At 43.9% G+C, this 26811-nt stretch overlaps 1 protein-coding gene across 2 annotated transcripts in view; it reads left to right on the top strand.

Annotated features, from left to right (window-relative positions):
• The window catches only part of PTGFRN (prostaglandin F2 receptor inhibitor), an 87263-nt gene that overhangs the window by 14931 nt on the left and 45521 nt on the right, over positions 1-26811 (top strand). For both annotated transcript variants that reach the window (XR_007126747.1, XM_047726672.1), the window contains exon 2: positions 24171-24539. Coding sequence is in view for 1 of the 2 variants with exons in the window: in XM_047726672.1 (XP_047582628.1) it covers positions 24171-24539 (369 nt within the window). In the remaining variant the exon portion in view is untranslated. The remainder of the gene's footprint in view (positions 1-24170; positions 24540-26811) is intronic.

Here is a 26811-nt window from a genome sequence, read left to right as displayed (position 1 = left end):
AAAATGGCTGAGTAGTGAGGGATGGTGGGCAGTGGTTGGTCCGTTAGCAGCTGTTAATTTCATAGAACGCTCTCGAGTAATCCTTGTGGGTAGATCTCGTCTCAGCCTTTTCGGTCTCTGGTCCTCGGACAGAGAATTGTTTAAGTCATTCCATGCCTTTTGAGTTATTTTGGTGACCGATCAGCACAGATTACCGCCAAGTGGTTTTCACATTTGTCCTTTGGTCACCTGACTTCTCTGAACCTCAGTTTCCTTATTTAATCCTCTCCAGGTTGAGGTATTCAATCATGTGAACAGGATTTTCAAACTGTAAAACAGTGCTATAAATGTAAGGTGGTTTCTGTCAATTACTGGGTCCTTGAGGGCAAAGCCGTCTGTTCAGTACTTGGCTTACTGTATCAGTTAGGGTTCCATCAGGGAAGCAGAGCTGCCATAAATATTATGGAATAAAGCATGTGTTAGAGGAATTGATTTTTACACAATTATGGGAGGAGTTGGGGAAGTGATAGCTTGGGAAGGCGAGCTGGAGGATCCAAGGAAAACCTAGTCAGCCCTCCGGAAGCACTGGTGGACAGGTTAGGGCTTGCAGAGGAGCTGGGAGCCACACAGAGTGGGGCAGGGAAAAGGGGATGGCACAGGAGTCCATGGAAAGCTACCACCCTTCAGAGCTCTTTAGAGCTACCACTCAACTCTCCAGCCAAGCATCTGGTGGTCTTGGGGTCACTATCCTTGGCCAGTAAGGATAGTACTTGGGAAGAAACATGGAGCAGAAAGAAGAATGAAGACAAACTAGTGTCCACCAGCACCTGTGCCTCCACCTCTCACCACCGTTGACTGTGGCAACCAGCAGAGCACAATGGCTGCAGGCTTCCTTGCTTCCACTTCCCAAATCTCAAGTGCGCTTCTATTTCATCTGACTCTTAACCCGGAACTGCACAGGGAGGAGGATTCTGGGAAATGTAGTTCCAACTTGGCCAAGCTGACATGGTACCCAGCCTCACAATTTCATAATAGAGAATTAAAGATTCCAGCCTCCCAGGATCTCTCAGAGCCCACAGAACTGGACGCGATGTCATGGTTGTATGACGCAGCATTTTACCAGTGAGAAGGTCAGTTAATGATCCAGTCTTTTCAGAGGTGACTTTCAGTTGTGTTGCTCAGTTGCTGGTGGCTCTGCACCTCTCCTGTCTTCCTTGCCATCCTGTCTATGGTGCCGGAGGCAACGGTTATCTTGGCACCAAAAGCTAAGTAAAGGTGGCTAGGTCCTGGAGAGCCTGTCTCTTCTGGTGGAATCAGTCTCCTTTCTATTACGGAGTTCTTGTTTGACCCAGGAAATACAGATGCTTACTGCTCCTCACCCTGTAGGAAGGCCCCAAGGTTTCCAGGTATGAATGGCTGCAGACTAGAGCAGAAGCTGTCATATAGAGGTTAGGTGAGAATCGGGGTTCGATCTTTGGACCACCCTTCTCCACGCCATGGTCTCTTAGGCACACCAGCCCTCCCTCGTGCTTCCCCAGCCAGCCTGGGCCAGCAAGGACCCAGTGAGTGCCTACTATGGTAATCTTAGCCCTTGGGAAAAGAATACGATTTGTGAGATTTAATGGCCATACCTGGACCTTGTCACTCAGAAGTCCTTCACCTTTTTTTCATCTCTGATATTTTCCTCTATGACCATAGTCTTTTCCCTTTACTCCTTTCAGATTCCCCCGTGTTTGTGAAACCTACTCTGCATCCCCCCTAGGATCCCTTGATCTTGAATGTTCCTTTGTCCAGCTCACCAGGCCACTCTCACGGTCCCGGGCTCTACTCTCAGTGTGCATTTCAGCAGGGGGCTTGTAGCATCCCAGGACCCTCTCCCGTGCTCCTTTGCCAGTCCTCACACTGTGGTCACACTGTGGTTGAGTGATCCCCACGACCATTGTCTCTGAGCCTGAGCTGTATGGTTTTGCTGGGGAAAGTCTCAAACCCTGCGCACATGAGTTGCCCAAAAGTCAGGGTGTGTTTGCCGCATGTCAGCCCTCCCTCGTGTTCGTTCTGTGATGGCTTCCGATTACCTTCCTTCTGATGCTTGTTCTGAACCTTTTCTGTGATAAGGGTCACGACCCCTCTCTGCTACTTTACTGAGACATTGGAGACAAACCTGATGTGCCTCAAGCTTTTGCCTCAAAACTTTTCTATAATTTTATCCATCCTTTTCTCCTAAATTCTAACAAAAGTAAGGGCCTATTTTTGGCTCCTTTTTCCTCTTTATGTACATACTCTCTCCCTGTGTGAACCCATGTGACCCGTGGCTTTAAACACTGTCTATGTATTGATGACTCTTTAATGAAGGGCTCTGCTTGGGCATCCCCCCAGCTCCAGACACACACAGTTGACCTTGAACAACATGGGTTTGAACTATATATGCGGATTCTCTCACATGGGGATTTTTTTTACAGTACTATAAACATATTTTCTCTTTCTTAAGATTTCCTTTATATTTCCCTTCCTCTAGCTTACCTTATTATAAGAATATGTCATCCATAAAACACACAAAATATGTGTTAATCAACTTTATGTTATTAGTAAGATTTTCAGTCAAGAGAGGGCTAATTAGTAGCTAAGTTTTTGGAGGGTCAAAAATTATATGTGCATTTTTGGCTGTGTGTGTGGGGTCAGTGCCCCTAATCCCCGTGTAGTTTAAGGATCCACTGTACAAGCTGTATCCTGACTCCAGCCCCTCCTGACAATCACCACCACTACAACCTGAGGCCAGGTGTCTCGTACTTGGTCTACAGTAACTTCCTCCATACTGATGTCCTTGCTTCCAAATTGGCCCCACCATAATCCATCTTTCACACAGCAGCTGGGGCGAACTTTCTGCAAAAAAGCAGTGTCTGTTATTCCCTAGCTCATAGGCTTCCCATTTCAGCCAGAGTCCAAGGCCTCTGCCCCTCATTCATTATAATCCCGTCATGCTGATCTTTTTTTTCCTATTGCATGAACACGCCAAGCTTGCACCATCCTTGTGCCTTTATATTAGCTGTTCTCTGTGCCTGGAGCACTCTTGCCCCAGAGATCCTGCCCCCCCCCCCCCATTCTGGAATGAACTCAAATTCAAGGTGACCTCATGAGACGGTCCCCTTTGCAGACCATGCTGGCTAAAGCAGCCTACTCTCCCCGGCCCCCAGTCACTATCACATCAGGTTATTTTTCTTGATAGTGTTTATCAGTCCTCTGGGTCCATTCCTTGCTTCCTCCTTCTGAGAACCCCAGCTTCTGATCAGCAAGGACCCCGAGCTGCATGTCTGCAGGGCCTAGAACGTGCTTAGGGAACGGACGGGCTGACTTTACAGAATACACTCCCCACTTGGCGCCCTTCATCTCCTCTTGCCTGCTTTGGATCTTTTTCGTGCTTGTGCCTTTCCCCTGGCTCTTTCTCTGCGAATCCCACACGGCCTTGTCACTCCAAATGCACTCCCGCTGTGGTTACCGATCATCAGTGGTCATCAGTGGTCATCAGTGGTCATCAGTGGTCATCAGTGGTCATCAATTCCGTCGTCTTTTCTCAGCAGTTCTCTCCCTTGACTTTTCTGCAGGTTTGACATTGCTGTTCGTTTTCCTCCCTTCCTCCCTCCCTTCCTTCCCTCCTCCCTCTCTCCCTCCCTGCCTTCCTTCCTCCAACCTGAACGCAGGAGTCCGCTCTAGATGCCATGGGGGTAGGAAGCGGGTCTTGCCTGATGAGCTTGCTGGCTGCTGGGAGCAAGTAAGTGGGTGTGTCCAGGAGCGAATGGCATATGTATTCTCAGCCCCTCCTTTTTGAGATCCTTGCATCCCATGGCTTCTAGGATATAAACCTTTTCTGGTTTTCTTCCTAGCTGCCTGAGATTTTTTTTTTCTTTGCTAAGTCTTTTCCTTCTGCTTGTGTTTAAAATACAGGCGCTCACGATGGCTTGTCCCCCCAGCTCTTCTCTGCACCCTGTCCCTCAGTGACCACCGTGCTCCCACATCTTTGCCTTTAGGTAGATCTCCTCTTTACCCACCTCCCTCCATGCGTGTGACTCCACATTCACTTTGGGCTCAGATACCTTTTGGGGGTATCCATCCCCATGGCCTGGTGGACCTTTCAACTTGCCTAAATGTCACTGGCTCTTTTTCCCCCAGCTGTTAGCTTCCCCTCACTGTCTCTCTCATGCCTTTAGTCTTGTCAACTGGGGCTGCATCTAGCATGGCCCTCAGGGCTGCTGTCTTTCCATTCCCATGTTGCCCCAGTTTGGGTTCTTACTATGTGTCCCCTGTCCTCTCGTAGAGGGCTCCCAATGGGCCTCCCAGGTGTCTGTTCCAGTCTGCCTTTGGTACACTGCCCTCACCCCCCCGTGCTCCCCACAGCCCCCTCTCCCCCCAGATTCCAGGTCTTTGCTCGTGCTCCTCCCTTCAGCTCTAGTCACCTTTGTCCTCAGTGTCCCCTGTCCAGTGCTCCCCCTCAGCCATTTCTCAAAGGCCTCATTCAAATGTTGGTGCCACATGAAGCATTCCACCAATCCCTTTGGATGGATACGACATTACTCTCGAACCCCATGGCACTTGTGGTACCTCTCTTTGGTTTCTTCTGTGCTTCCTTTTATTGCCGTTCTCACGTGGCCCACGTGGCCCTTAATGTACTCTAAATCTCGTAAAAGAAGATCCGGAGGCTGATTAACCTTTCTCTCCCCCATCCTCCAGTGCATGGGCTTCCTGCTCCATAGCTCTTTGTTGAATGAATAATACCGTCTTATATTCTTCCAGTGTACGTCTGTGAGGTCTTAACTGAACCTTCTTTTTTTCTTTGTAATGATTATACGACTTGCTCTAGTAGAACCTTATTTGCGTTCAGATGGGATTTTGAAGCACGGCCATATGTGACTTCATTACACATTCTCTGCTGGCTGGGACTTGTTTAATGTGTACATTGCTGCATTTTCCTCACTTAGGGAAAGCTGGCACGATCTCTTCCTGCCAGACCTCTCAATGGCAGACGTGAAGAGACAAGGTTTTTCATTTGTTGCATCCAATACTCCAGTTAAGGCTCTGTGAGAGCTTACAAGTTTGACCTTCCGTGCACTCATCTCTAGCTTTCCTGTGGACAGGGACCGCATGTGGAAATCCACAGCCCCCCCAGTCTCTTTTAATGGCCTCGCAAGGACTCACAAAGAGGGTTTTGGTGTCCTTTGACAAGGCAAGCTGAAATACCATAAGCTCTCTGTTGCAGTATTTCTACCTGTACCAGTGGATTCAGGAACTGCCAATATTTATCTTACAAATGGCTCAGGTTGGAGAGTCGGATTGTTTGCTTCTAGGCAGCTCAGCGAGATGATAAAATTTGAGCCATAATAGAAACAGTTGCAAAAAATCCTTCTCAGATAGGCTGTACTCTGTGGGTCTTGATTTAGAATAATGTTGATGATAACCCAAGAAATAAAATCTACATATTTCCCATGGATATCATGAAGGGGTGGAAGAGGGTAGATAAATACAGTTTAGTCTTCATTAGCTTGTCTCTCTTAATGATTCCTCATGGTTGCCAGTAAGCACTTATTGGAATAAGCTTTGCAGGAATAGCTTACCTTGAGAAACTTGCCTGCCTTTCTTTCCTATCCCCATCCACTCTACATGATAGAAGAAAGTTGAAGGCATTCACTTATTTTCTTGAGTACTTCAAAGGGAGGGAAATGGGAATCTGGAAACAATTACCTCTTGCTTTCTCGATTACCTCTTGCTACCTCTTGCTTTCTCTTGCTACCTCTTGCTTTCTCGTAGTTACTCCTGCTGCTGAAAAGTCACAGCAGTAGGATTCCAAAAGCACTTTCTTTTTGGATTTTTGGGATAAAGTTCCTTTCACCTTTTTTGAATATGAATGTGTGAGATGTTAGAGTTGGTCTCACTTAAGATAGTAAAGGCCATAGGTCAGAAAAGGTTTTGAAGAAATTGGAAATTACCTTTAACAATTCTGTTTCTCTTGTCTCTCCGCTTCATACTGAGGATGTATAATATTTCCTCTGTTAGGCTCTCATTGTTTTTACTTTGCTGCCTGTCTGGTTCATGTTGCCCTTGGAGAATTTGAAAAAAATTTTTTTTGCTATTCAGTTATTTATTTTTTCATTGACATATAATGTGTTATTTGTTTCAGGGGTACAGGTCTGTGACTCATCAGTCTTACACAATTCACAGCACTCACATAGCACATACCCTCCCTAATGTCCATCACCCAGCCACCCCCCTCCCCCGCCGCCCTCCCCTCCAGCAGCCCTGTTTGTTTCCTGAGATTAAGAATCTCTAATGGTTTTTCTCCCTCTTCGGTTTCATCTGGTTTCATTTTCCCCTCCTTTCCCCTATGATCCTCTGTCTTGTTTCTCAAATTCCTCCTATCAGTGAGATCATATGATGATTGTCTTTCTCTGATTGACTTATTTCACGTAGCATCTATATCCTCTAGTTAGGGAATTTGAAGCTGTTTCTTCTTCCTACTAAGAGCAAGGGCAAAACCAATAGAAGGTGGTAATATCAACAGTGCAATTGAAAGCAGACCAGCCCAGCCCACCTTTGCCTTGAAATGGCAACATACAGACCAGAGGCATCTGGGGTCTGGTCCCTCATTTGCTCGCTCTTGTAACTTCTCTGAATCTCAGTTTTCTGTTTCAGTTCCTAGTCTGGTCAGGTCTATGATAGGGGAGGTAGTATCCACCTTAGGGTTCTGCTCTGAAGTGAGTTAGAACAGCACCTAGCTCAGTGCATGGTATAAGAGACACGCGGTATATTATTCCAGCTTATACTCTGTCCCAATGTTCCTGTTGAGCGATAGTTGCTGATGAATCAAAGTGAACAGGTCACAAAATAAATGAGAAATGCTTACATGATTTTAGCTGCCGTTATGGATTCTTTGATTAATTAGGTATTTTGTATTATTCCCCTCCCTCCATTAGTTTGTTACACATTCTTTCATTTTTGTGGTTATTTTAGAGATTTGAGTATACATTGTTGACTTAGTAATGTGTCTACTGGTGGTCCTTTTATCACATCCAGGATCTTGCAAGAACTTAGAACATTGAAACTCCATTTATTCCACTCCTTCTCTCACTTTTTTGTGCCGTTGATGTCATATATCTTAATTATGCCTCTATTTTAAGTTCTAGAAGGCATTAGTAATATTGAACTATGCAGTCAGTATCCAGTAGATTTACCACAGAGTTATCCTTTACCACCCCCCCAACCATTATCCTTTCTCTTGCTCTTTATGCTTCCTTATATTTCCATGATTCCATCTGGGATCATTTTCCTTCCATTTGAATAGCTCCCTTTAATATTCCTTTTTGGTATTTCTTTAGTACTTTTTAAATTAATTCTCTTTCCCTTGTTCAGAGTTGGTTGAACGCATATTTATTTTGCTTGCCTTTTAAGGAATTTTTTTTTCTGTGTAGAGTTGTAGGTTGGCAGTTCTGTTCTTTCATTACTTTAAAGATGTCATTCCGTTGTCTTATGAGCAGAGTCTGTTAAAAAAATCAGTTGTCAGTTGTGTTGTTTTTCCCTTCTCTGTCCTTTTAGAGTTCCATGATGTTCCTAGGTGTGGTTTTCTCTGTATGTACCTGTATGTACCCTGTGTAGGGTACGTAGGACTTCTGGGATCTGTGGCATGATATCTTTAGTCAGTTTAATATCTTGGTCATTATTTCTTCAAAAGTTAATTTTGCCTAATTCTACCACATTCTTTCTTTCTCCTGGAGGATTCTCTCACACGTGTATTTAACCTTTTTACTGTTTCTATGTGTCTTGTATGCTATTTTCTGTACTTTTCGTCCTTTCTTTTTTGCACCCTGAACTTCATTTTGAGTAACTTGTACTGACTTTTTTTCTACTACATCTAATCTGCTCTCAAACCAATTTGAGCTCTTAATTTCAGAGACTCAATATATGTATGTTTCAGTTTGATTATTTCAAGAGATTTTAATAAAGGTGTGAAATCCTGTTATCTGTTTCTTTAGTAAATTAATCATAGTTATGTTAAAGTCCATACCGATAACACCGATATCCATTGTCTGTTTTTTTTTTTTTTTTCTCTTTTGTATTCAGCCATTTGGTCCTGTCACCTGCAATGTTGGTAAGTTTTGGTTGGATACTGAAAAACTGTGGAGACTCTGCATGATGTCCTCTTTTTCCTAAAAAGATTTGCTTGTTTTTTTGATGGTCCAATAGAATAAGAGACGCTCACCATGATCCAATGAGGAATTAAGATGTTTTGAGCCTCGACTTCAGTGTTGATGAGAGCTAGTGTTTTCAGCTTTGCTCTCATTCCAAGGGCATGGCTCTACCAGGGTTGTAACCAAAAGCCTGGGGTGTTTACTATCATCTACCTTCCTTTGTAATGTCAGAATTCCAATTTTTGTCTCCCCAGTACTGGGAGATGGTTTAAAACTTTGCTTAACCTTTTAACCTTTTACTATTTGCTTTCTTCTTAGCTTCTCGACCACTTACCCAATCCCAGTCCGTTCCCTCCCAGTGTAACTTTCATAATATCAGTTTGCCTTCAGGAGAAAGCAGTGCAGCATGTCAGGCTTGCTTCTCTGCTATTGCCTTTTTCTCTGGAGTCCTGGCTTCTCAAACTATGACTTTCTAAAGGGTCCTTAACTTTACTCGTCTTCTGGACCCCATGAGGTGTTGGAAGGCTCTGGAGCTACGCTAACTTCTCTGGCCTCCATCACTTAAAAATTGGCAAATGTTTCAAGAGAAAAAGCAGTGGGGCGCACCTTGGTGTTTTTCTGTGATCTTGGCACCTTGAGCCTGCATACCTTAATTACTCACAATGCATTCAATTAGCTGTTTCTTGTATTTTGTCCATCTTTTGTAGTTGTTTTCAGGGCTGCAGTTGATCTGATGCAAGCCACTCCATCATAGCAGAAGGGCAAAAGTCTCCTGGAAGAGGAAAGCTGAATTAGTGATCTCTTGAAATTTATACCTACTTACCTCTCCTCTTTCCAAAAAAATATCTGAGGCAATTTGCAATGAAATACACATACACATGCAAGAAAAACCTTAAAATAATGGTAAAAAAAAAAAAAAGTGCAAGGGGTAGCAGGGAAGACAGAGGAAGGTATAATATAGAAATAGAGAAAGGAAATTATTAGAAATTTAGACTATGTATGGTTTCCATAGTTGACCATCATCTTTAGTACTAGTCTTGAAGCTAAGATGCAAATGACTCATGAATTTTATTAAGTTGGGGAACAGGACTTGGAAGTTGGGATAGAAAAAGGAGATAAAGTTAGCACTAATGATTACATAGGTTTTTTGTTTGTTTGTTTGTTTAGTTTTGTTTTGTTTTGGGGTTTTGTTGGTAGGCTTAGTGAAATTGTTTTTTAAAAAAACAGGAGTTGGAGACTGTAGAAGATGCTGAGACTTATCTATTAGAGTCTAATCAGGGCATTGGGATGTGGTGCTGGGCCACTTAGGAATTGGGAGTGCTAATGCATTTGGCCTAGAAGCCTTCATACCACTGCAGAGATGTGATGTTAGAGTGTCCTTATTTTGTCTTGAGTTTCAGAGGTACTTTGGGGCTATGCTAACTGGCATGAATGTAGGAGATACCCACGTACTTCTTGTTTTCTGGGGAAAGGATGTACAGTGGTGCTTCAATAGGTATTTTTTTTCCTGGTACTAAAATTTTGAGGGCATTTTATCATATGGATTCTTGTGTCCCCAATAGTACTTTTATTTTTTTTTTTTTAAGATTTTATTTATTTGACAGAGAAGATCACAAGCAGAGAGAGAGGAGGAAGCAGGCTCCCCGCTGAGCAGAGAGCCCGATGCGGGGCTCGATCCCAGGACCATGGGATCATGACCTGAGCCGAAGGCAGCGGCTCAACCCACTGAGCCACCCAGGCGCCCCCCCAGTAGTACTTTTAAGGCTGATAAAGAAATGCTTTTCATGGAGCGCCTGGGAGGCTCAGTTGTTAAGTGTCTGCCTTCAGCTCAGGTCATGATCCCAGGGTCCTGGGATCAAGCCCCGCATCAGGCTCCCCGCTCAGTAGGAAGCCTCCTTCTCCCTCTCCCACTCCCCTTGCTTGTGTTGCCTCTCTCGCTGTGGCTCTCTCTGTCAAATAAATAAATGAAATCTTTAAAAAAATGTTTTTCATACGAAGGTTTCTTATATTGACCCCTAAAAACAAATGAAACCACAATTTAAAATTATTACTTAGAAAAGACATGTTTATGGAGAGCTAAATTAATACAGTTCAGTTACTTTTAAGGGTCTGGGGCTCCTAATTTGAAATACTGGTATGATCTGGAAAACCAGAGGAAAATTTCGTTCTTGTTCCCCTCAGTTATCAACTGTTACAAGAGGTTTTGACAAAAATTGGCAATGGGTGGCTATGCAGATACTCTTTTTGATTTGAAAAGAGCCATATGCTTTAATATTTTACAAGTTCTGTTTACTTAAAAATATTATTAGCTGTTATTTAACAATATTAAGGGAAATCTGTGCTGAATACCAGACTGCTCATGGCAAGTTGAAATTCTGTTACCAAAAAAATTTTTTTTTTTTAAGATTTTATTTATTTATTTGACAGAGAGAGATCACAAGCAGGCAGAGAGGCAGGCAGAGAGAGAGGAGGAAGCAGGCTTCCTGCTGAGCAGAGAGCCCGATGCGGGGCTCGATCCCAGGACCCTGAGATCATGACCTGAGCCGAAGGCAGCAGCTCAACCCACTGAGCCACCCAGGCGCCCCAATGTTACCAAAATTTTAAATCTTGATTTGTATGGATAAGGAGACATCTCTGTTCTGCATGCAAGACACTGCTTGGGTTTATATCTTTTTAGATTAGAATTTGATCTTTCAAGCATCTGTTCCTACCTGCTTTACTTTTCCCAGTGGCACGATAACATAGTCAGTTTTGGAGGGATTTTTGCAGGTTGAGTTGGAACATGGAAGCAGGAGCGCTCAGATGATCCCAGGAGAGATGTGGAAGGCTTCATAGAGGAGGTGGTGCTGGAGCAGTTCCTTGTTGGGGCATGAGGGGCATCTCAGGTGAAGGAGACACAGAAGCAGGGGCCGTGGGAAAGAAAGCAGGGCATTTCCAGAATGTGAAGGGCCATTTGTTTTGTTGGAGGGTAAACTTTAGAGGGTGGGAGAATGGGAGGAGGTGAGGGGGTCTCTATGGGCCAGACTTGAATGATCTTGTAGGTCTTTTATTCCATCATTAAGCAAATATTTACCGAACAAATGCTATGTACCAGGCCCCGTTCTAGGCACTGGCATTCAGCTGTGAACAAAGCAAATCAAAAGCACTGCTCTTGTAGAACTCACATTCTAGTAAGGAGAGATGGACAATATTTTAGTATATGTGCTGCCGAAGCGAGCACAGAGACGGACAATAATAGTAAAAATAAACAAATACCCATTAAATGTATTAGTGATACGGGATAAGAAAATTTGGCTGTGCAAGAACGCACGTGCACGCGCACATGCATGCGTGTAGGTGGCTGACCCAGGAATAAAGATGGGGAGGGAGCCTGCAGGGGGAGTGTGCTCCAACTCAGGGAATGTGTAAGGGCCCCTAGAGGGGAGTGGATCTGGTTTGTTCCAGAAATAGGGGGAAAGCATGGCTGGCTAGGTGATAGAGGAGCAGGAGGTTCTGGAAACAGAGGGCCGGGTCCTGTGAGGCCTCTGTGGGCTTGGGCTTTTTCCTGAGGTGGGCATTTGTTGGCGAGTATGCAGCAGGGTGATGACATAATGGAGCTTAAGTGTTTAAAATAGCGCACTGGCTGCCATTTTGGGAGTGGAGGGTGTGAGCAGGAGCCAGAGGCCGGTTGGGAGGCTGTAATCATTCAGGTGAGCGGGATGTTGGCTCAAACTGGGGTGATCGCGTGGGGGCTGCTGGGAAGATTGATTGTATCCTGGAGGTGATGAGGAGCCATTACAGACCTTGACCAGGGAACTGACATATGATTTGTGTGTTAAACAGATGATTTTGGCAGCCATTTGGAGAAAGGATTACGGGGCTGAGACTCCGGGCTGGGTGAGGTTCCAAAGCTCGGATCACTAAGAAGAGAGAGAGAGAGAGAGACCTTATAAAGGCCATAGGCTCCAGGCTTCCGCCTCAGGGCGCTGTGAGCAGCTTGTTAACCCTGGTTGACTTCCTGACAAGGGGACAGGAATCGACAAGATTTACACATTAGGGAATTCCTTTGTCAACCTTGCCAAGAAAGCAGAGTGCAGGGCTTGTGATCAGGTTATTCTGGTACAGTCTGCAAAGCAGATAGCTAGCTACAGCTCGTTCCTGCGCAGGGTTCTGTGGTGAGGGTACACAGTCTGGGGGTGGGGGGTTACTGCTGTCTCCGCTTCACAGATGAGGAACATGGGCCCCAAGGAGGTTAAGCAGCAGGCCACACTGTCTCTGAAGGGTCTCCCCCCACGACAGTTCCTTCTGAAAGGTCTCTCAGGAAGATGCAGAATTGTCTGCTCATGGCTAAAATTAAACGGAAAAAAGAGATTGCGTATTTCCTTTGTGAACTCTGGTGAGGTCGGCTTCAGGGCCAGATAGCTGTGTTATTTCAGGCCCTGGGTTGCCAGTGACAGAAATTCACCAAAGGAATGTAAGTGGGCAGGAGAGAAATTGCAAGAAACTGAAATGTGTGCCCCTGTGTGTGTGTGAGTGGAATGATAAAATGGTGTGGCTCGATCCAGTGGCATGTGTGACACTGTTGGGTCACGAGGTCACGTTCATTCCACCTCTCTGGTCCAGGTGCTGGCCTGGCTCTCTTCGTTCTAGATGGCATCCTCACCTAGTCAGGAGGGCTGCCCAAGTGCAGCTTCAGAGCAAATCATCGCTCTCTTTTTAAATTGAAGTGTAATTGACAGAAAGTGTCAGATTTGTTTCGGGTGTGTACGGTGTGGTGATTCAACCTTTGTGTATATTGTAAAATGATCACCTCAGTAAGTCTAGTTACCATCTGTTAACACACAGAGTTAATGTAATACTATTGACTGTATTCCCCGCATGTAGATCCCCATGACATTTTTATTTTATAACTGGAAGTTTGTGCTTCTTGATCCCCTTCAGCCATTTCACCTCCCACAACTCCCCTCTGGGCAACCACCAGTCTGTTCTCTGTGTCTTGGAGTCTGGCTTTTGTTTGATTGCTTTGTTTTTTAGATTCCATGTATAAGTGAAATGATATGGTATTTGTCTTTTTCTGTCTGATTTCTTTCATTTAGCAGGATACTATCCCTCAAGGTCAGGTAGATACCCAGAAGTGAAACTGCTGGATCATATGGTAGTTCTCTGTTTAATTTTTTTGAGAGACCTCAGTACTGTTTCCCACAGTAGCTGTAGCAATTTACATTCCCACCAACAGTGCACGAAGGGTCCTTTTCTGCACATCCTTGCCAACTCTTATTTCTCTTTTTGATAATACCCATTCTGACATATTTAAGGTGATATCTGATTGTGGTTTTGATTTGCATTTCCATGATCATCAGGAATCTTGACTATCTATCTATATGATTTTCTTTAGAAAAATGCCTATGCAGATTTTGTACCCCTTTTTAAATCAGATTGTTTGGGCTTTTTTTGTTATTGTATGAGTCTTTTATATGTTTTGGATATTAACTCCTTATTGGATATATGATTTGCAAGTATCTTTTGTTCACTATGTTGCCTTTCCATGTTGTTAGTGGTTATCTTTGTTGTGCAGGAGAATTTTATTTTGATGTAGTCCTATTTGTGTATTTTTGCTTCTGTTGCCCATGCCTTTGAAGTCAGATCCTCCAAAAAACATCACTAAGACCAATGTCAAGAAGCTTACCACCTATGTTTTCTTCCAGGAGCTTGGTGGTTTAATGCTTACATAAATGGATGTTGAATTTTATCAGATGCTTTATCTGCATATATTGGGATGATCATATGATTTTTAGGTTTCATATTGATTGATTTGTGGGTGTTGAACTAGCCTTGCTCCCTGGAATAAATTCCATTTGACGGTGGGGATCCATTTAACGTATTGTTGGTAGTATATAATGGTGTGTGTGTGTGAATGCTGTGCGATCCATTTAATGTATTGTTGAATTCAGTTGGCTAATGTTTTATTGAGGATTTTAGCATCTGTGTTCATTGGGATATTTGCCTGTAGTTTTCATTGTTTTTTATTGCAGTGGTGTCTGGTTTTGGTATTGGGGGAATGTTGGCCTCATAAAATGAATTTAGAAGGATTCCCTCCTCTTCAGTTTTTTGGAAGAGTTTGTGAAGGATAGGTATTAAAGCTTCTTTGACCAGAGAAGCCATCTGGTCATGGACTTTAATTTGTTAGGAAGTGCTTTTTTTTTTTTTTTTTTTAAGATTTTATTTATTTATTTGACAGAGAGAGATCACAAGTAGACGGAGAGGCAGGCAGAGAGAGAGAGAGAGAGGGAAGCAGGCTCCCTGCTGAGCAGAGAACCCGATGCGGGACTCGATCCCAGGACCCTGAGATCATGACCTGAGCCGAAGGCAGCGGCTTAACCCACTGAGCCACCCAGGCGCCCTGTTAGGAAGTTTTTGATTACTGATTTAATCTCCTTACTAGTAATAAGTCCTTTCAGATTTTCTATTTCCTCCTGATTCAATCTTAGAAGATTGAATATTTCTAGGACTTGATCCATTTCTTCTAGGTTGTCCAATTCATTGGCATATATTTGCTCACACTAGCCTCATTATCCTTTGTTCTTATGGTATCAGTTGTAACTTCTCTTTCATTTCTATTTATTTGATTCCTCTTTTTTTCTTGGTGAGTCCAGCTGAAGATTTGTCAGCTTTGTTTTTTTTTTTTTAAAGTGTTTTTTTTTTTTAATTTTATTTATTTATTTGACAGATAGAAATCACAAGTAGGCAGAGAGGCAGGCAGAGAGAGGAGGAAGCAGACTCCCCGCGGAGCAAAGAGCCCGATGCGGGGCTCGATCCCAGGATCCTGAGATCATGACCTGAGCTGAAAGCAGAGGCTTTAACCCGCTGAGCCACCCAGGCGCCCCATCAGCTTTGTTTATTAAAGAATTTTGTTTATCTTCCCAAAGTTCTTAGCTTCACTGATTTTTTTCTCTTTTTAGTCTTTATTCCATTTATTTCCACTTATGATCTTTATTATTTCCTTCTGTCTACTAACTTTGGGCTTCTTTTGTTCTCCTTTTTCTAGTTGCTTTAGGCATAAAGTTAGATTGCTTATTTGATTTTTCTCCTATTTCTTTTTTTTTTTTTTTTTTTTTAATCTTCGTTGAAGTCCACATTCTTTCCCCCTTTTCTAGGCCACTGAGCAACTGGAGTTTGTACTGAACCTTTATTTATTTATTTTAAGATTTTTTTTTTTTTTTTTTTTTTTTAAATTTGACAGGCAGAGATCACAAGTAGGCAGAGACGCAGGCAGAGAGAGAGGGGGAATCAGGCTCCCAGCCGAGCAGAGAGCCCGATGCGGGGCTCGATCCCAGGACTCTGGGATCATGACCTGAGCCAAAGGCAGAGGCTTTAACCCACTGAGCCACCCAGGCACCCCTTTTCTCCTATTTCTTGAGGTAGGCCTGCATTGCTATGAATTTACCTCTTAGAACCACTTTGTTGTATCCTGTTGATTTTGTTATACCATTTTTGTTTGTTTTTCTCTAGGTATTTTTTTTTTCTCTTTTGATATCTTTGTTGACCTAGTGATGTTCAGTAGCATGTTGTTTAATCTCCATGTATTTGTGGGAGTTTTTTTAGTTTTCTTTTTGTAATTAATTTCTAGTTTCATAGCATTGTGATTGGGAAAGATGCTCGATATGATTTATTTCAGTCTTTCTGAATTTATTGATACTTGTTGCATGGCCTAACACGTGAGCTGTCCTGGAGAATATTCCATTTGCACAAGAGAAGAATGTGTATTTTACTGCTTTTGGGTGGAATGTTCTGTATATCTGTAAAGTCCAACTGGCCCAATAATGTGTTGTTTAAAGCTGATGTTCCTTACTGATTATCAGTCTAGGTAATCTATCTACTGATGTAAGTGGGGTGTTAGAGTCCTCTCCTCTGATTGTATTGCTGTCAGTTTTCCTCTTTACATCTGTTAATATTTGCTTTTTTTTTTTTTTTTAAGATTTTATTTATTTATTTGACAGACAGAGATCACAAGTAGGCAGAGAGGCAGGCAGAGAGAGAGGAGGAAGCAGGCTCCCCACAGAGCAGAGAGCCCGTTGCGGGACTCGATCCCAGGACCCTGAGATCAGGACCTGAGCTGAAGGCAGCGGCTTAACCCACTGAGCCACCCAGGCGCCCTGTTAATATTTGCTTTAAATATTTTGGTGCTCCTATGTTGATTGCATAAAAATACATAAATGTTACATCTTCTTGTTTGCTTGAACCGTTTATCATTATGTGGTGGCCCTTTTTGTTTATTATAGTCGTTGTTTTAAAGTTTATTTTGTGTGATGTGAGTATAGCTATACCAGCTTTCTTTTCATTTCCATTTGCATAGAATATCTTTTCCCATCCCATTACCTTTAGTCTGTGCGCGCCCTAAAGTGGGTCTCTTGTAGGCAGTGTATAGATGAGACTTGTTATTTAAAATTCACTCAACCACCCTGTGTGTTTTGATTGGAGAATTTAGTCCATTTACATTTACATTTGTAGAGAGGCATGTACTTCTTCCCATTTCGTTCATTGTTTTCTGGCTGTTTTTGTAGTTCCTCTCTTCTGTTTTTCTCTTCCCTCGTGGTATGATTTCTTTATTTAGTGTTACATAACTTTCTCATTTTCTTTTGTGTATTTACTGTAAATTTCTGCTTTGTAGTTACTGTGAGGTACATATTTCCTGTCCTATGTATATAACAGTCTATTTGGATTGACAGCAACTTAAATATGAACACATTCCAAAACTCTACACTTTTACCACCCCCAGGGCCCACATTTTGGTTTTGATGTCACGTTTTACCTCTTTTTATTTTATGCATTTATTAACTAATTATCATAATTTTAATTTTACTACTTCTGTCTTTCAACTTTTGTGGTAGCTTTATAAGTGGTTAATCCACTACTTTTCTAGTGAGATTTTTTACTTTTGTATGTTTTCTTGTTGTTAATTAGTGACATATCTTTTCAGTTTAAAGAAGTCCCTTAAACATTTCGTGTGAAGCTTGTTTATGTGATAAACTCCTTTAGCTTTTGCTTATCTGGGAAACTCTACTTCTCCTTTGGTTCTGAACAATAACCATGTCAGGGAGAATATTCTTGGTCGGAAGTTTTTTCAACATTTTGAATATGTTCCTCCACTCTCTTCTGGCCTGCAAAATTTCTGCTGAAAAATCTTCTGATAGCTTTATGAGGTTTCCCTTTTATGTGATAAGTTGCTTTTCTCTTACTGCTTTTAAGGTTCTCTCTTTAACTTCTGACATCTTAATTATAATATGTCTTGGTGTGGCTCTCTTTGGGTTTATTTTATTTGCAATTCTCTGGACTTTCTGGACCTGAATGTCTGTTTCTGTCTCCAGGTTAGGGAAGTTTTCAGCCATTATTTTTTGAAGTAAGTTTTCTGCCCCTTTTTCTGCCTCTCCTCCTTCTGGAACCCCTAAGATGTGAATGTTATTCCACTTGATAGTGTCCTATAGATCTCTTGTCTTCATTTAAAAAATTTTTTTAGTTTTATTTTTTTCTTTTTGCCACTCTGGGTGATTTCCAGTGCTTTGTCTTCCAGTTCATTGATTAATTCTTCTGCATAATCTAGTCTGCTCTTAAGCCCATATAGTGTATATTTCAGTTCAGGTAATGTATTCTTCAGCTCTGTGACTTCTGCTTGGTTTCTTTTCTTTTTTCTTATTTTTAAAGTAGATTCCACACTGGGCCAACATTGGGCTTGAACTCATGACCCTGAGATCAAGACCTGAGCTGAGATCAAGAGTTCCATACTTAACCAACTTACCCAGGCACCTTTCTTGGTACTTTCTTAACTCTTATCTTTGTTGAACTTCTCACTGGGTTCATACATTCTTCTCCCAAGTTTGGCAAGCAGCTTTATGACCATTACTTTGAATACTTTATCAGGTAGATGACTATCTCCATATCATTAAGGTCTCTTTCCAAGGTTTTTTGGGGATGTGTGTGTGCGTGCGTGCGTGTGTGTGTGTGTGTGTGTGTGTTTGGAACGTATTTCTCTGCTTATTTTGCTTGACTTTCTATTTGTTTCTGTGTATTAGGTGAAATGGCTACCTCTATCAGTCTTGAAGGAGTGGCTTTGTAGATAATGATCCTTCTTGTTCAACCTTGCCCCAGCTCTTGGTTGTCTCTGGAACCTTTGTGATTGTCTAAGTTGCCTGATTTATTCTTGGTATGTCCCTGTTGTTGAGGGTGTGCCAAGACCTGTCAGTGTTCCAAGGGGACGAATCTCATTTATCACCTAGTTTTAGGTTGATTAGAAGCCAGACCCTTAGGCAGCAGTTTTTAAAGTAAGCAAATATATAGAGCCGTGTGGGACTGCAGTTGTAGACCCTGCTGGCCTCCAGACCGGGAGATTTGCGGGTGTTCTCTGGGCAACAGTTGCAAAAATTGGGACTCTAAACGAGCATATAATCTCATCAGGCTGTAGTGAGGCCAGTGGGGTACATGGGGATGGTATCTCTTTGGGAGATACACAGGTAATTCCCAGGGAGTACCTTCATTGCCTCTAGATGTATTGGAAACCAGAGGGTTGTCCCTCAGGCTGAAGCTTCTGGATAAGTAAATAGGCCTTTTTCATCGGAAGATGGTATGTGTGTTTCAGTCTGCTGTCTGTACAGTGCCCTGCAGGTGTTGGCCTGCTAAGAACTGTTTTTCTGATTCTTATAGTCCCTTGGAGCTCAGGAACGCCAGCCCCCTTGGCCACCAGGGCCAGGGGCTGTGTGGTTTCTGCGTGTCTGCTGACTTTAGCGGGGCAACTGGACTTGTAGGGGTGGGGCGCACTCACTAACCCCAGAAAGGCAGTGGGAAAATGTCCTCACCGTGCATACCTATGGGGTTTAGCAGTGCAGCAGGAAGGGGCCCTGTCTGCATGCCTGCTTTGGCCCAAGTTGGGGATGGGGGAATGCCATGACCATGAGTGCTCACCAGCCCCAGCCAGGGGGTGAGGGGGTGTCATAACTGCCACCTACACTCGCGGACTGGAGTAGCAAGGCTAGGGAGAGAATGCTGTGATTGTCCATGATTGCTTGCTCCTCCCAGGAAGCCAGGAATTCCTGCAGCCTCCCAAGATATACAGCCTCAGCAAGGCGGCAGGATGGTGCCATAACCGTTCACCTCTGATGGACCTGGTGAGGCAGTGGGAGGGTGCTTGTGCCCAAGCACCTGGTCTGCACTAGCAGTGTAGGTGGAGAGCTACAGATGGTGTCTCCCAGCGCCTCCAGCTCTGGAGAGAGCACAGACTGTCCCCTGCTCCTCCAGCAAATGCCCCCAGACCAGCAGATGAATCTCCTTTACGTACGGTCCAGATGCTTTTGAAATTGGTGCTTTTTTGCTAGGTTCTGCAGAAAGTGAGACTGCAGGTGATCCCTTTAAAAGGAGGATCTCAGTTTCCTATGGCACTTGGGTTCCTTGGATGTCAACTCTGTTGGGTTTCTAAGCCAGATGTTTTTGGGAGCTCGTCTCTCTGATGCGGATCCCAAGGGCTGGAGGGCCTGATATGGGGCACTGTGACCCCTCACTCCTCCAGGAAAAGTGTCTGTCCAGTGAGATCCTTCCCTCTGGTGGGTCACTGCAGTTGGGGGTGGGGGGGTTGCAGGACCTTGTCCCTGCCTCTCCCATCCATCTCAGTGCAGTCCTTTTTATCTTTTGTTGTGGGGAACAATTCATCTAGTTTTCAAATCTTTTTTCCAGAGGGAGATGATCCGTATGTAGCTGTCGATTTCATGTGTCCTTGGCAGGAGGGGAGTTCAGTACTTTCCTACACAGCCATCTTGGACTCTTTTTTTTTTTTTGCAAATCATCTTTATAGTACCCTGATTCAGGAGGAATTGAAAATTTCTCAGTAGCTTCAGCAAAAATGAGCCCAGAGGACCCCGAGTGACCTGGTTTTAGCCATGTCCATCCCTGGGGCTGGGGCATTCAGGGTCAGCCCCAGCTGAGGAGTGGTTGAGGAACGCATATGCCGCATGTTTGTCAGAAGTAGTAGGTGCGAGGTCATGGGCATTTTCCCGTTGGCACCGAGCTGCCTTAGGAAGAAAGAAGCAGCATGTTTCAGCCCTACTCTGCAAGAATATTTGGGGTTGGTTCTGTTGTCTGCAGGAAGAGATGTGACCCCAGGCCTGAGTTGTCACTCTATTTTTAAGGAGAGTGCTTTCAGGTGCAACATCTTTCGTTTTGTTTTAAAGATTTTTTATTTACTTATTTGACAGACAGAGATCATAAGTAGGCAGAGAGGCAGGCAGAGAGAGAAAGGGGGAAGCAGGCTCCCCGCTGAGCAGAGAGACCGAGGCGGGGCTCGATTCCACGACACTGAGTTCATGACCTGTGCTGAAGGCAGAGGCTTAACCCACTGAGCCATCCAGGCACCCCAGGTGCAGCATCTTTTCTTCGAACTGCTCCTGGCCAGGCTGGCCCATTAGCCCCATGCTCAGAGCACATGCTGGCCTTATTACCCTTTCTCTCCTATGGATGCTTTCCCTTTACAAGGGAGGTGATAATGGGTGGAGGAAACAAGAGATGGCTTTTTTTTTTTTTTTTAAAGATTTTATTTATTTATTTGACAGAGAGAGACCACAAGTAGACAGAGAGGCAGGCAGAGAGAGAGAGGGAAGCAGGCTTCTTGCTGAGCAGAGAGCCCGATGTGGGACTTGATCCCAGGACCCTGAGACCATGACCTGAGCCGAAGGCAGCGGCCCAACCCACTGAGCCACCCAGGCGCCCCAAGAGATGGCTTTTAAAGAGTGTTCACCTTCCTTTTTCTTTTCTACGCCAACCCAAATTATGATAAATGTTTTCATCATATTCTGGTACACACACACCTTTGTGTCCTTAAGATTTAATGAAAGAGTATTTACTCCTTACTAAATGCAGTGGGCTCTAATATTTCCTCTTCTGTTTCTTTGTATTAACACACACACACATGCTGGTCACAGCGGCTCTAAATTCATTTCACAACCACTAAATGGCAGCTCAGACTTTGAAAAAGAAATGAATTAAATCATTGAAAAACAAGCAACAATGGTATATTCGTTTGCTTGGGCTGCTGTAACAAAGACCCACTGACTGGGTGTCCTCAGCAGCAGAAATGTGCCCTCTCAGAGCTCCAAGGATGAGCAGTCCACTTGTCGGTGGGGTGGCTTCCTTCGGAGGGGGAGGGGGAGTCCGCTGCAGGCCTCCCTGCCAGCTCCTGGTCCTTTGTGAGCCATCTTTGATGTTCCTTAGCTTGTAGAGACTTCACCCCCATTCCTGCCTTCATCTTCACATGGTGTTCTCCCTGCATACTTGTCTGTGTGCAGGCTTACCCCCTTTTAAGGATACCAGTCATTGGATTAGGGTCCCACCCTCTTCTCGTATAACCTGACCCAATGGTGTCTAATAACCACTGATAACATCTGCAGGGACCCCGTTCCCCAGTCAGGTCACATGTTTAGGTACTAGGGGCTAGGACTTCTCCATATGAGTTTTGTTTTGGGGTGGGGGGAGCAGAACTCAACCCATAACAAATGATAAAAATACAAAATTGAAAAGTCATAATAGAAGTTCCCAACTTACTGAGCTCTTATGACATGGCAGACTCTCAGCCAGGCATTTTATTCCATGAACTCAGTAAATCTTCCTTGCCCCATAGGATAGTTGAGGAAGCCAAAGCTGAGAGAGGTCAGTCTCCCAGATTTTAAACTTTGGTCTCTTTCAGAGGGTATCCTTGAGGGTAAATCTGACATGGTACTTGCTCTTGCAACTAAACTTTTTGGGCAAATGCCTCGATTTTGTGTGTGATTTCTGTATAAAACATAACTGATTCCCTTATAAAAATATAACCTCTTCATATCAGGAATGAGCGCTTCCCAGTCGTTCTAATGACTTCATGCTTTCTTTTCCTTCCGTTATAATTGTTAGCATAGTGTTGATTTTGTTCAGTTTTTGTAAACAGTATTTTTCAAAATTCCTATAATTTTTGAGTGATTTTTTTTTTTAAAGATTTTATTCGAGACCGAGAGAGAGAGCATGGGTGTTCTTGGGCAAGGGGAGAGGCAGAGAGAGAATCTCAAGCAGACTCTGTACTGTGTATAGAGTCAAGGCAGGGCTCCATCTTAGGACTCTGAGATCATGACCTGAGCTAGAACCAAGAGTCAGATGCTCAACCAACTGAGCCACCCAGATGCCCCTTGAAAAATTTTTTTAAGATTTATTTATTTATTTTTAGGGGTGCCTGGGTGGCTCAGTCGGTTAAACATCTGCCTTCAGCTCAAGTCACGATCCCAGAGTCCTGGGATTGAGCCCCATGTTGGGCTTCCTGGTCAGTGTGGAGTCTGTTTCTCCCTCTGCCCCTCCCCTGCTTGTGCTCCCTCTCTGTCTCTTTCAGATAAAAAAAAAATTTTTTTAAAGATTATATTTATTTATTAGAGAGAGAGAGAGAGAGAGAGATCACAAGTAGGCAGAGAGGCTGGCAGAGAGAGAGGGGGAAGCAGGCTCCCCTCTGAGCAGAGACCCGACGTGGGGCTCAATCCCAGGACCCCGGGATCATGACCTGAGCCGAAGGCAGAGGCTTTAACCCACTGAGCCACCCAGGCGCCCCATCTTTCAGATAAAATTTTTAAATATCTTTAAAAAAATTTTTTTAAATTTATTTATCTTGAGAGAGAGGGAGAGAGAGCACACAGGGGCAGGAGAGGGGCATGGGAAGAGGAAGAGAGAAAACTCAAGCTGACTCCACGCTGAGTGCAGAGCCTGATGTCAGCTGGATCTCACAACCCTGAGACCATAATCTAAGCTGAACTCCAGAGTCAGATGCTCAACCGACTGAGTCCCCCAGGCTCCCTGAGTGATACTTCTTTTGACATAGCTTATGCCTAATGTTAATATTGAAGACATTAATTTAGAGAAACTTAGTGAATGTACCCTTATCCCAGTACAAGGAATATGTGTGGAATGTGGGTATTCTATTTTGTGTTATGTTACTCAAATACAAAATAAAAGAAATTTTTGACTTAAGAAAGTAAAACCAAATTGAGTCTCCTGGATTTCAGAACCCATGCTTTTTCCTTGTTTGCCTTCGTGCTGTACCTCTTCATCACGCAGGAGCCAGACAAGCTCATTTGGTCCAAATTGAAATGCTATGCACAGGTAATAAATGTACTACAAAATCTCACTGAAGTTCATGGCAAAGATGACCCCTTAAAGGACGCACAGGTGAGGGTCCCTAGGGCCCTATCAGAGGCCTGGGAGGTATGTGCTCTTGGGGCAGGAAGTGCCAGTAAACTCCTGGCTTTGTCCCCTGAACTCATCATCCCCGCACACTGCTGCATTCCTAACAATGCCCAGCAACCAGCCAGACAAGGCACTGTCTCCCTTTGTACTTCCCTATCCTCATTCTGAATTTAGATCAGGGTGAAGAAGGAAATGAGCCAGAAAATAGAAAATTAATACTTGGTGGAGTCGTCATATTTTAATATTAATTTATAAGCAATGTCAGATAACCAGAGTTAAATCTTTTTATCAGCGGGCTGCTCTAGGGTTTAAAAATTGGCATCCATCATTGTAAATCAGGTCTCAGGAGCTCTGGGGAATGGTCTCTAGGGATGAGGGTTGATCTAGGGTGGGCAGAAATGTAAATACTTGATTAGCTGTGTCCTGTTCTTTCACACCAACCCTAAAATACTTCTACATCACACTGAGTGACAATGGTATGTTAAATAGTAATGGGAGGGAAGAAGCTATTCAGGTTCATGGTTAGCCTACTTTTAATACCTGTCTTCTTCCCTGTCAATCCTAGGAAACTGTTGTGGGAGAGGCACTCATTTCAGGGTCGTATTCCTGGCTCATGCTTCTAGGGAGGGGCTTACCCTCTGTCTGCTGAGCCCCAGACAGCACACCCTTTTTTCCCCAGCTGGCCAGATGTCCCTTTTTTTTTTTTTGCCACGAGCCTATGAGCAGGAACACCTGCGGGTTTGACACATTGGTAGCAGGGTGACCTTCCGTGACTCAGGTCCCACCTCTTATCTCTTGTCATTGCAGCTCTTTGCCGAGGACGCGTGGTGAGAGTCCCCACAGGGAGCCTGGTGCGGGTGGTAGGCACTGAGCTGGTCATCCCCTGCAACGTCAGTGACTATGATGGCCCCAGCGAGCAGAACTTTGACTGGAGCTTCTCGCCTTCGGGGAGCAGCTTCGTGGAGCTTGCCAGCACCTGGGAGGCGGGCTTTGCAGCCCAGCTGTACCGTGAACGCCTGCAGCGGGGCGAGATCGTCCTGAGGAGGACTGCCAACGATGCTGTGGAGCTCCACATCAAGAACGTCCAGACCTCAGACGAGGGCCACTACAAATGTTCGACCCCCAGCACAGACGCCACTGTGCAGGGCAACTATGAGGATACAGTGCAGGTCAAAGGTACATCCTCATGGAGGGGTCATCACATCAGGGGCCAGACTTTTCTCGGCCACTCTGCTTTGTCAAGAAACTTACTAATCCTCTGGGTCTCTGCCCCCCTCCTCTGTCCAGTGAACAGAAGTGTCTTACTTGATTGAAAGGAGAGGATAGGCCAGGTCCCCTCTGAGGGCCCTTTCTCTTCCCTGTGATTCTGAACCAACCGTGGCTGGCGTGGTGGCAGAGCCCAGCTCTGAACCAGGTTGCCTGCACTCAGTCTGATTGCTGGCTCTACTGCTTGTCACCAACTGGCCGTGGGCATGTTATGTGCCTCAACTTCCTCCTCTGTGAAACAGGGCTTCCCTTAAAGGTTATGAGGACAAGGTGAGTTAGCGTGTGTCAGGCCTCAGAGCAGTTCCATAGTCAGCATTCATAAGGTTTGCACTCAGAAGGTGATGGTCATGACGATGTTTACTTTTATGGGATGTCAGATGCTTTGAAACTCATGTCTGTCTTTGTGCGCTTCACAAAGGGCAGTTTGTTCTGGAATTTGTGGGGGGTTATATGTAGAGAAAGAATGATGTCGTCACTGCTAGCTTATGATGGAACCCTAGGAGCCTATTGGCCTGATTCTGCAGAGAATCTTGCCTTATATATATGGAAGGTTTGGGGTTTTGTGGGGTTTTTGTTTTTTGTTTTTTTTTCCATTTCCTAAGTCCTATTAGATTTATTCCCACATTCAGTTCTCTAACCCAATGAAGAAGATCAGGCAGACTATTTCCCTGATTTACAAATGAGAAAATGAAAGAGCATAGGTTAATTACTTGGCCAAAAATCATATAGCTAATTGGTAAATGAGCAAGAACAAAGTAATTTTGGGTCAATAAAATAGAAGCCTGATTGTTGCTATTATTACTTAATGATGCATTTCTTTGTATCCTGCCTTATTCCAAAAAGCATTTATATCAGAATAGGGAGTGTAGGTAAAGATCAGGACAGTAGAAGATATACGTGATGATCTAAAAAGAAGGGGCTGATCACCAGACACATGAAGAAGTGCTCAACATCACTCAGCATCAGGGAAGTACAAATCAAAACCTCAATGAGATGCCACCTCACACCAGTCAGAATGGCTAAAATTAACAAGTCAGGAAACCACAGATGTTGGCAAGGAACCCTCCTACACTGTTGGTGGGAATGCAAGGTTGGTGCAGCCACTCTGGAAAACAGTAGGGAGGCTACTCAAAAATTTGAAAATAGAGCTACCCTATGACTCAGCGATCACACTACTGGATATTTACCCAAAGATACAAATGTAGTGATCCGAAGGGGCATGTGCACCCGGATGTTTATAGCAGCAATGTGCACAATAGCCGAACTATGGGAAGAGCCCAGATGTCCATCAACAGGTGAATGGGTAAAGAAGAGGTGGTATAGATATACAATGGAATACTATGCAGCCATCAAACAATGAAATCTTGCTTTTTTCAACCATGTGACTAGAACTAGAGGGTTTTATGGTAAGCCAACTAAGAGAATCAGAGAAAGACAATTATCATATGATCTCCGTGACAGGAAGAATTTTAGAAATAAGACAGAGGATTATAGGGGAAGGGAGGGAAAAATGAAACAAGACGAAACCAGAGAGGGAGACAAACCATAAGAGACTCTTAATCTCAGGAGAAACAAACTGAGGTTGCTGGAGTGGAGGGGGGTGGGGAGGATAAAGTGGCTGGGTGGTGGACACTGGGGAGGTATGTGGTATGGTGAACACTGTGAATTTTTTAAGACTGATGATTCACAGACCTGTACCCCTGAAACAAATAATACATTATATATTAAGAAAAAAAAAAAGAAAAAAATAAAAAGAGGATGATCCTGGTGTTTATCCCCCTCTGTAATGATGTACAGAACCCCGGCATGTTTTAGGGGCTGTTCCCTCCATTCAACTCAGGAGGGAATAAAACAGCCATATCCATTATGTAGGTATCAAAACATCAAATCTACCTCTTCTTTGTAGGAAATCCTAAAGATGTCTTTTTTTTTTTTTTAAGATTTTATATATTTATTTGACAGTGAGAGACACAGTGAGAGAGGGAACACAAGCAGGGGGAGTGGGAGAGGGAGAGGCAGCCTTCCCGCTGAGCAGGGAGCCTGATGCTGGGCTCCATCCCAGGATCCTGGGACCATGACCTGAGCTGAAGGCAGACACTTAACCACTGAGCCACCCAGGCGCCTTCTAAAGATGTCTTTTAGAAAAAAGTCCCGCAAGACATTCTTGCACTGAAGTTAAATA

Source organism: Lutra lutra, chromosome 4, assembly GCF_902655055.1.
Source record: "Lutra lutra chromosome 4, mLutLut1.2, whole genome shotgun sequence".
NCBI classification, from domain to species: Eukaryota; Metazoa; Chordata; class Mammalia; order Carnivora; family Mustelidae; genus Lutra; species Lutra lutra.
Note: the sequence above shows the minus strand (reverse complement) of the source record. Positions and strands in the feature narration are given on the sequence as shown.